The sequence below is a fragment of the Ptychodera flava genome, chromosome 21 (assembly GCF_041260155.1).
Source record: "Ptychodera flava strain L36383 chromosome 21, AS_Pfla_20210202, whole genome shotgun sequence".
Taxonomy (NCBI): domain Eukaryota; kingdom Metazoa; phylum Hemichordata; class Enteropneusta; family Ptychoderidae; genus Ptychodera; species Ptychodera flava.
Window position 1 is genome coordinate 26948472 of NC_091948.1, and position 10864 is coordinate 26959335.

The 10864-nt window shown below is 39.8% G+C and overlaps 1 protein-coding gene across 1 annotated transcript; it reads left to right on the forward strand.

The window, feature by feature from the left end:
* The first annotated feature begins 781 nt into the window (after positions 1 to 781).
* LOC139121873 (somatostatin receptor type 2-like) lies at positions 782 to 4693 on the forward strand. Its single transcript, XM_070687134.1, has one exon. The coding sequence runs from the start codon at positions 936 to 938 to the stop codon at positions 2460 to 2462; it is 1527 nt and encodes a 508-aa protein (XP_070543235.1). The 5' UTR covers positions 782 to 935; the 3' UTR covers positions 2463 to 4693.
* The last annotated feature ends 6171 nt before the right edge of the window (positions 4694 to 10864 follow it).

Sequence of the window (10864 nt, forward strand, 5' to 3'; positions counted from 1 at the left end):
GTTCACAGGAACACGTTCCTGCCTTGTCAAAAATATAACTGCGGCCACCTATTGAATGATTTCAACCCGAATGTTAGAACTGAAATTTTCAAAACTTATCACAATTATTCGGAAAATTCTAGCTTCAAATACAAGAAGAACGACATTTTTTGTCACTTTGTAGATGAATAGTTCAAAGAGCCGTAGGAAACATGTGTTTTAACGAAAATCATCGAAAGTTTTCAATCTGAAGTTACCAGAGGCTATAACTACGGTTTATTTTTCCGACCTCTCTCTCTCTGTCCTTGAGTCTTGTCCATTTGTTATAGCTGATCAAGAATACCTTCAAGTCCTAAGTCAATATGGACCTTTCCATATCCAAACTTACGCCCCTGGCGTCGAGAAGAGGCAAGCATGCTTTTTACAGCTAACTGCTGTTTCCTTGGCAACTGATCACCTAGTGAAGTCCATTGTCGTCCTATCTTTCTCTTCATTTATTTCTTCCTGATAGTAAATACATGCAAATGACATTTAACAATCTTGATAAAACCATTTTATGGTCGCCAATTTAACAAGGCTCTGATCGTTTCGATAACGCTCTGGTATGCGTCGTGGATATGTAAAGCCTCCGTCAGTATATTCATGGCATATAATCATGAAGCAGGTAATGTTCTTTGAGTAGTCCCTGTTGGCATGCCGTCCAACGAACGTTCCTCTACCACCCTGACAGAAAGTGGATTAGTCCAAGCACTACTTATAGGCGAGACACAGCCACAGGGCTTCACAAAAGGATAAAATGCAAACGAACGGGTTGGTGTAAAATCAATCCGATAGCGAGAGGGCCTTCACACGTCAAGCTAAAGTTGCCAAAGAGCACTGTCTCTATAAGTTAGACTTGACCGCTCGGAGTGGTGTCTGAGAGTTCGGTGTTGGTCACATCATCAGAGGATAAGAAAATGTGCAAATCATTGAACGACAGTGACTGGGCAGGAGTTACCTCCTCCTTGGAAGAAGTTTCACAATGCTCGTCTAATGTATCTACTATGCTGATGGAAACCACAGCAGATACTGCATCTGCACTTGTCAATTCAACCTCATTTCCAGACCAACTAGCATACCTTCGGAACGCTTCTGCCATCATAAACGGAACATTAGGAGACAACGTAACGACCGACGTTGACGACAGTTTATGGTTGTTCCCAGCCTGGTGGGCAGACTTTCTATCCGTGATAACGATTGTCGTTCCTGTTTTTTACGGAATAACTTTTCTTTTCGGTTTTGTTGGTAATTTACTTGTTGTACTTGTTATCACTCGTTATTCCAACATGAAAACGCTGGCGAACGTGTACATTTTGAACTTAGCCTTGGCAGATTGTCTGTTCATGCTGACCATACCGTTCGTGTCGTACGAGTTCTTGAAACACGAATGGATATTCGGGCACGCCATGTGCAAGATTGTGCTGTCCGTTGATGGAATGAATCAGTTCACCGGCGTTTTCCTTCTCACAGCCATGAGTTTAGATCGATACCTGGCATTCGTTCACCCCATCAAATCGCTGAGCTTTAGAATTCTACGGAATACGCGCATAGTTTGTGTTCTGATGTGGACTTTGTCGGGACTTGTCTGCCTTCCGCTCTGGATGTACACAAGCACTGTCCCACTCGGTCCCGGTAGTGTACGCTGTACAATAACATGGTCCGCAGATCTATACAAAGCGTTCGTAGTATATGCGTTCGTCCTAGGATACGCGTTACCGCTCACCATTATTGCTGTCTGCTATGTCTCGATCTTTCGTCTCATTTTAACAAACAAACAGCCGGGTGAGAATGGCGGAGGGAAAAAGAACTCTAAAAGGGTTGCCATTTTAATCATATCTGCTGTCATTGTTTTCGCCATATGTTGGTTACCTTTCTATTCAAATCAGTTGCACTATACTTTCTTCGCTCAACCAGGAAGTATCTCTTTAGCTGGGAATATCGCTCATATAGTCGGCGTTTGTATGGGTTACGGCAATAGTGCAATTAACCCTATTATTTACTCTTTTGTCGGCAGAAACTTCAAACAGAACATTAAACGCCTGCTTCTGTGCAAACGCGCTCGACGCAGCAGAAGTATGTATGCGTCGAGCACGCATAAAACTTACATAAGTCAACGACTGACGCGAAATGGGCGGCAAAACAGCAGGAACGTGACCTCGGACTCAGATTCTACGCCGAATATTGCAGACGTTATTGTTACCTACGATAACGCGGCTTTCCAAGAGACACCTGGGGATTCATCAGGGAAATTACCCAACTCGAATCATGATACTAGGCAACTTGACATGCAAGGAAAACAAGACGAGGGTTGTGAGAAGGAGAATACAAAAAACACACAAACAAGTTCTGAACATATAGATTTGCCAAAGGCCGTGCACGACGACACAGGACTTGCTGTTCCGTTGCGTGATCTCAGCGTAAAGACAGACTTCCTGCAAGATTAGGATATCTTGGAGTTCTTTATGTTTGTAAACACCCAAATTCAATCAAGAACAGAAATTCTTCTTGTATATCTAATTTGGCGAGATAAGTCGTTTACGCAAAGAAAAGCCAATGAAATAAGTTTCCAGATTTTATCCGATTACCAGTTCTTTTAAATTGGAGAAACTTAATCTATAAACAGCGGGTGTGAAGATCTATCAGTAGACTGTGTTATCATTAAGGCATACGAAGTTGTTTTTGCGATTGAAAAAGATGAATTCATTTAATGGCAAGTATGCTTTTCGGATAACCTTTTTCGAAACGAGAACCAATATCGATCACGTGACCTCACAACGATCCGTTGCAACTCAGCATTTGCCATTATCTGCTTGCCCTGTATATAACATGTACTTCTTAATTTATACCGTTCGCTTTCTCCGTAATTAGACATTTCCCATGGATATCAGACGATTAATCGTACGTTCTGGCATTTTAAGATTGACACATAAATTCCGCATCGTCTGTTACTCTTTCCAGACGCTCTGTGCATTGTTTAGTTCATCAGCTACACACCCTGATTTAGATGGCGTTATATGACCTCAGGCCATAACACTATCATGAAAAACTATTTCCATTAATTAGTAGACTTTTAGGTTCATATATTTGAACACATTCTGACAAAAAAGCGAGAAATGAAAATTACTCAAATGGAAATCCAACCATTAAAAAAAATTAAATAGTTTTATTTAAAACCAAAATGACTTCTGTCGCTATGTTAGAAGAACTAACAACTTTACAACTTAAGATTGGAATATTTACATCACGAGCAGCCGATTTACGAGAAGTGTCAAGTTGTCTATCAACCTTCCTTAAAACGCAAATTAATGAAGTGAGAGGTCAATATTCAAATCTTTAATATCATAGATGCATATCACAGTCAAGATAGCCTGTTACCAGACCATCATGTTGGACTTTACGCGTGCTTGAGAAGATAAAACAGATTTAGCGTAAGACAACCATTCACCGTCTCAAAGCTCTTGCGACCACGACAAATATCTCTGTCATACAAATGCACAAAGTGGTGCCGGTGAATTGTTACAAGCTAGTTTCATTCCCCGCCCGTTAGCTATTTTACGCGATGAAGTATGCTACTGAAGTGGATAAGCCGGGCAAAATTGACAAGAAAGGATAAAAAAAATGGTAGTTTCTATAGTTGGAGTGATTGAAGATGGTACACGTCGATTACTACAAGATGGGTATACTTTCATTAAGGTATCCCACGTCAACTTGCCTTTTCAGTGAGTAAATATCACATATACTGCAGTTTGCGTCGTATTTTGAAGCGTGTTACATCATCGAACGATTCTGCCGCAATATAATGTTAGTCGTTTACGAGTAACTCTAACAGGCTACAGCAGGACAATACAGGTTTTCACCCCGTATTGAAATCTAGCAAATCCACGCGATGTATATTTGTATGAGTTAATGTATCGTCTTGTATATATGCTGTGACATAAAATAGCTCCCATTTGAAGCTCGATGCTATGTTGGAATTGTTCGTATAAGTGGATACTGGTACATTAAAAGGCACAGTGCTTGTCCAGCAATCCTTTGGTCTTTGTGTCATGTTGTACAGACAACACATTAGCGACGTGAGAAAATTATCTAATCGTTATGATTGGAATGTGGAACTGCTAGCAATTGCATCGTTCAGACAATTGTGGTAAACTACAAGCGAGGCTATATCGTTGGAAAAGTTTGCTGTGGACTTGTTACAACCGACTTCGGTATCGTTGTTTAGTTACATTGCTCACACCAAATATGAAAATTCTTAATAATATTAACCCTGACGTTACTCATCGATGCAAACTGACTGTTGATTTTATGTCATGTAAAACGTATTATATTCCAAGATAAAGAAAACTCTCCCTCGGTTTTCCATATGTACATTTGGCGCCAGGAAGGGAGGCCATATTGACATGAAAATGGAATATTTTCCACTTAGTCCACCATCCTGTAAATGTTTGTTGTTGCAAATAACCATAGAATGCTTAATGATCATTTCACAATAAGTATTTTTATCATGCCCTTTTCGAGTGATACGTTACATTGAATTTCATGCCAACCCATCATTTTTGTTCTTCAAAAGTAGCTGAAATAGGTTCGGCAGATTTGAATGATGAGAAACTAGCAGGCCAAATCTTTTCATTACACATCTTATTATTCATGTTATGTTTGATTAATATATGTTGAAACCACCATGGCAAAACTCATTATTCATGTTATGTTTGATTAATATATGTTGAAACCACCATGGCAAAACTCATTATTAATGTAATGTTTGATTAATATATGTTGAAACCACCGTGGCAAAACTTGCGCACGGCATTTATAAAATAAAAAGAATGTACGCTGTAAATTATCCAATTACATGGATTCAATTTACATTTTCTGTTGGATATTAAATGATGTATTGAAGTTGTTTTCTCATTTATAAGTTACAATTTGGACATTCTAGAATTAGTTTAATTTAATACACAGTGTCAATATGGAGACATTGTGTTCTTTCTTTAGACAACAGATTGTAGGTTTGATTCCACACAACATGACCATTAAAATAAAAGTGGCATCAAAATATATGATTGAAAACGGTAACATTTTTTCAACGCAAGACTGTAATTACCACACAGAACCCGTCACTGTTGAAACAGATGGGATAAGTAGGATTCGTCCTTGTTTGTCGTATCTTCAAAGGTTCTTTCATGAGCTACGTACAGTATGGATTACACAGCCATACAACGAGTTATAATTACCGACGCTTGATGCGACTCACCTGTAATTCACTTATGAGCCCTCTGGCTCACAGCACACTTTTTATAGCATTGACCGTCACGTTTCAATGAATAGGTAATAGAGCGCGGTCTCGGTACAAGAAATCTTAAACATGTTATCAACATTCCATTGAATTAAATCTCTCTCTCTCTCTCTCTCTCTCTCTCTCTCTCTCCTCTCTCTCTCTCTCTCTCTCTCTCTCTCTCTCTCTCTCTCTCTCTCTCTCGTATGTATGTATGTATGTATGTATGTATGTATGTATGTATGTATGTATGTATGTATGTATGTATGTATGTATGTATGTATGTATGTATGTATGGATGGATGTATGGATGATGATGGATGGATGGATGGATGGATGGATGGATGTATGTATGTATGTATGCATGTATAAAATCGGATCTTAATTCCTTATTTCTAGAACGCTGGTGGCTTTAGTTTCTCTGACGAGGGATTTCAGGGGTAAAATGTGGTTACGGTGCATGCACTCAAACATACTTATGAATGGTTTTACTGGGGAAATCGATATGCCTGCTAACTCTCGAGATTCTCTAGATTGAAGCGTATCGAGACTGGCTAAGGTTGTTGAAACAATGGACTAAAAACTGCATTGTAACCTACAGAATGATCTGTTAAACGATGGTCTGTTGACGACAACCGGAAGCTATGTTTCATTCAGGCTCTATACTTGTCGACGATCTACCTGATCGTTCCACGACTTTATCAACCACCATACCTATCTCATGGAACAAGCAGCAGGTGGGTTTTTATGTGTCCTTCAAGTGAAAGGATAGCATGCTAGTTATTTGATGGCCCTGTGAACGACTTACATCTTTGGATGGCTGAAATTTCGAACACGCTGAAATACTAACTTGAACGTGATGCTCGTATGAACACACTAATATCAGATCAGTTAGAAAGCACTGCTTGTTCACAATGAACGTGCATATCGTCATACGACTGAAGTAAATTTCCATTTCGTATAGTCCGCCTGTCTGTCTTGACCTAAAATTCCAAGCTGGCAACTTGGTCATAAGGGCCATTAATATGGTAAACGATGATGCGGGATTGTAGTACACAAGTCAAGCTTCTGGAGAAAAGTGAAGGCGGTAAACCTGCGTGTGTTTATAGTCTGCAGATATAATTTCGAGCCGCTCCTTCAAATACGTAATTTCTATTCCTTTCTCGACATGCCCGTACTCTTAGATTGACAGCACAATGATTGGCTTGATCTCAATCAAACGGCCAAAATAAATGGCACAGCGGAAAAAAATGCCTATAGGTATTCAGTTATTCTATACAGCTTAATGTGCCTCAATGGACAGACTAATAACAATAGATATTGTTATTATCGTGAAGTTCGCGAGTTTCTCACGAAAGGTTCAGTATTCTGGTCGTCGGCGATTTTTAGAGTGAGTGATATTGCTACACGCTACGACTTTTTTGGTGTATTTGAGGCTCGACGCTTTCATTTTCTTGCTCATGAATTTTGAAAATGCCCAGATCGCTTTACTCTGCCTTAATAATTAAATGAAAGCCAATTGATTGGTACCAGTGCATGATGGATGTCGACGCATTCAACTGCCCTGTCTCTCAGCCATGAGTAAAGACATTGATAGGCCTATCTAGGTTGGCCTTTATTTAAACACCACTATAGAAAGTAATGTTTCAAAAAAGACAAGTCTGCAGAGTTAACAGATTCTTACGCCACCAAAAGAAAGTTTTCAGTGATTGTAATGCTCGTTGTAAAACGTTTCGAAACGTCAGATCTGAAAATGAAGCAACAAAGATCGATTTGTTTTCATGGCTGCCCCTATCTCTTTGTGCCGCTTTCTCTCTCTGGTTTTGTTACCCGTTCCTTCATTTTAGATGTAGCTGCTTTCGATCGACTAAAGTTTCCTATACTTTTCGCTTCTCCATTTTGTATGGTCCTTCTTCGATTTCCGAATAAGCCTTCATTTTGTCATCTACTTGCTATCGTCAACTTTTTACACTAATAATCTATCCAGCAATACATCACCCGCTTTGTCTTTTATTCTAGACCATTAGCTTTAGCGGAAAAAAATGACATGTGTTGTCGTGATATGGCACGCAATATACACCTATGGAGACTCAAGAATTGGCATTCTGCCAAACCAATAAAGGGTTATAAGTAATTACCATTTAAATGCGCGAGGACAATCGAACATTTATATTATAAACCAACAAGCTATACCTCCATAGAAATCAAACAGAGAGTTGATTTCTACTGTTACGTCCCTCGTCACCAGTCACTAAGTAGAGGGTGGTACACTAGGGAATCAGCAGCAACTAGGAACTTGGGTGTAAAGTACACTTCAAACTTTTGTACGGGATTGCCCATGAGGGAACTTTAGCAGAAACCAGAGATAGACAACCAAGGTGTCGGGTATCAAAGAGAACGTGGTTTATTGCTTCTTTATTCCTCCAATGGCAATCTCTCTTCAATCTTTACAATTCTGGGTTTTTATACTTGTCTTACAGGTGTACAGTCATGTCACTTTCTTACATTAAATATGCTGGCGTGGAAAATATTGCAGAATAACCGAAATTAGAAAAATTAATAAACATCATTAAATGTCTGTTCGTGACACTTGGTACTAGGTGGAAAATATACGTCTTATTTGCTGCAATCGTGCTCTATTGTTCCATTGTTCGATGTAAGAAATTTTAACGGTGACACTGCTTTCAAACAGTTGTAAAGGATCGGGTCACTTTTGCTAACATATACTGTTTAGGGGAAATATCATTGTCAACTTTACTTGCTATTCAATTGGAAGTTGGTATCGATATGACTACAGAGTTTTCACAGTTTCTCCTGGATGCAAGATCCCCATGAAGCCACAATGGACCAACCATTGGATTTACCACTGCATGCTGCAGAAGCCGATCTCCCAAACATCTTTCAATGCACTCTATACAGCCTTTTGTAATTAACCGTTACGGCGTTTCCTTCGAAATTTACACATTATCATCTGTACTGAAACACTGCATGCCGAGAGGATTCACATGACGGAGAAAGGAACAACGAAAGATGACGCATATACCCTCTTGGAAATTCTCAGAATGAGGCGTTGTAATGAAAGGTTTCCCCCTGGTGCGTTTTATCGCCGACAGTATCTCATTTCATAGTCTATGCTGATGTATTTTACTCCCTTTTTCCGAAGGCCGGGATCGATCTTTATGGGTGAGAGCTGCACTGTTCCACGGTAACACAAATTCCTTATTTTGAACGTTTAAAGAGAGCATAAACATGCGGGAATTTTGCGGTTGCCATGGTAGCGAGGATGGGGAGATAACAGACTTTTCATGTATCATTAAATACATGACTCAAATAACTCAAATGCCAAAGTTCAGACTCCCAGCTGGTAATACAATTGTTCGATTTTGCAATGCTATATCAAAGTTCTTTTTTAATGTTAGTATTCACATTTAATCTCCACTCACCATTCGATATGCATTTGAACTGTATGGTGTAGTCACAAAGAGAATGGGCAGAATGAACGCAAGAGGGTTGCGACTTCAAAAATGATTTAAAAATAAATTTGATTATATAAAAATAACACGGAATAAAATAGGTTTTTTTGAAAATCCCAAAGAGTGGAAATATTTCACCTCTAAGGTACTGTTTTAGTGACGTCGTTTTCACCAACTATATGTTAACGATAAAAGTTCAAAGCCGTTCTCGTAGCTTATTTATTACGCCATACATCCCTGAATGAGGCAGTATACATAAATCATCCAGCATTACGTCATATAACTGGCACCCTGGTTCAGCGGTCTTTTAATGCCAGTGCATACCTGGACGTTCGATCTTAATCCTTACAACTGTACGTATAGACGGCGTTAGGCAGTCGACGATAATGCCCATGAAAAACACGCATAGGAATACAGACATGCTGTAGTTGCCGGTTAAACACATCTTGCGAGCTGACTAATGAAGTTTCCTGTCTATCCAAGAACCTAAGACGCAGGATTTATAATAACTATCTGGGGGGTTAGGAGAACGCAGCAGGGCAGTGAAGAAATGTTAACAAATTATATGTTGCTACTTAAAGCCCAACGCACTACGGGCACACATCTTTGAACTCTCAAATCCCTACAACACTTGTCTGGTCTACGACTTATACTACTTTTTGAAACCTACAGAGGAAATTTAGGTTTCTTGGTTTTTTTTTCTTTGAAATTGAAAAGTTTCGTTGATAGAAATTTATCTGTGGAAGAATCACTATTCTCGCACAAGGTGCTCTTCATAGGTTTAGGTCTGCCCTTGCGTGACTTGACAGAATAAGTCGCGCGACGCGAAAATAGGAAAAGGCCAGTGCCATCGAACTCCCATCACAAGGCTGCAGGGCACTGGCTTGAATAAACTGATGTCAGAGCAGAAGATACTCGTTTCTTGAACTCGTTCCCCGTGAAAATGATTAGTGAAGACATGACAAGTCACGTGACTTCGAAGCGAAGTGTCGTCTGCAGATTTGAATCGATAGCCAATGGGGTGGCCAAAGCGCAGTGAGTTAAGGCTCTCTGGCAAAAAGAGCAGGGCTTTTCCATTCTTTCAGTTCGGGAACTTGAAAAGCTAATCGATATCAAAAATTCAAGTGCAGAAGAGGAGTTTAATTAGTATATCAAAGGTTTGTTCGTTATGGCGAAGAAATTGTCATCTCCACCACTGCACTGCCGCGCTCCTGCATTCGCCTTTCCACTATGTACCGTTGTTTGCAGTGCATAGACACACCAAAACCACAACACCGAAAGTGGGTGGTGTTTTATAAGACGCGTTTTGTTTGTCTTCGGCATTTTAATTTCAAATGTAATACATTACTCCGAAACCTGGCAGGTTGGCAGTAGCGTTCGACTCTCCGTCTTTCTGTGAAATTAGGGATATATCATTCTCGCTGACCGTTCGCCTTCGAACCCTCTAACACATCGGACAGAACATCTACCTTGATATATTTTCACAATTCGATCTTTTCCGCTGAACACTTCTTCATATAGGAATTCAGTATATCGCATGGAGGGGTCGTTAACGGTGAAGCCGAACGGCCCAACAGCACGTTTCTCGCGATTGGCGGAGACACTCGAGACCCACAACCAACGTTGATTTGCAAGACTAGTGCATATCGCCCTACGATATTTCAAATTTATTTCTCAGAGCCCCGTTGCTTTCTTGTAAATGAGACAAATCAAAGTGTGTGGATCACTCATACGCCTGCAGAGTATAGGCACTTATCAGTCACTGGGGAAAAATGAAAGTGAAGTTAGAAAAAGGCTGTAATTGCCTGTTTGGTTTCTTGGAACTGAATTCAGAGAATTCTTAAATACTTGAATTCTCAAAATGTTCGACGTTCGTGTATTTAGACACGGCATGGTTAGTCGATATTCGCCCGTGAAACGTATTCCGCAGATTATTTTGAGCGCATTATGTGTGTTTGCATATACTTATTTACATTGGTGACAAAACATTAGGTGTTGAATGGCCTGTTGCGATTCACAGAAATAAGACAAACTTGGCGGGTTAATGTGCCGTTTCATGTTCCCAAGAAATCGATGCAGTCGAATAGCAGAATTCGTC

Coding starts and splice junctions, on each gene's coding strand:
- LOC139121873 (XM_070687134.1), top strand. CDS start 936: ATGTGCAAATCATTGAACGACAGTGACTGGGCAGGAGTTACCTCCTCC.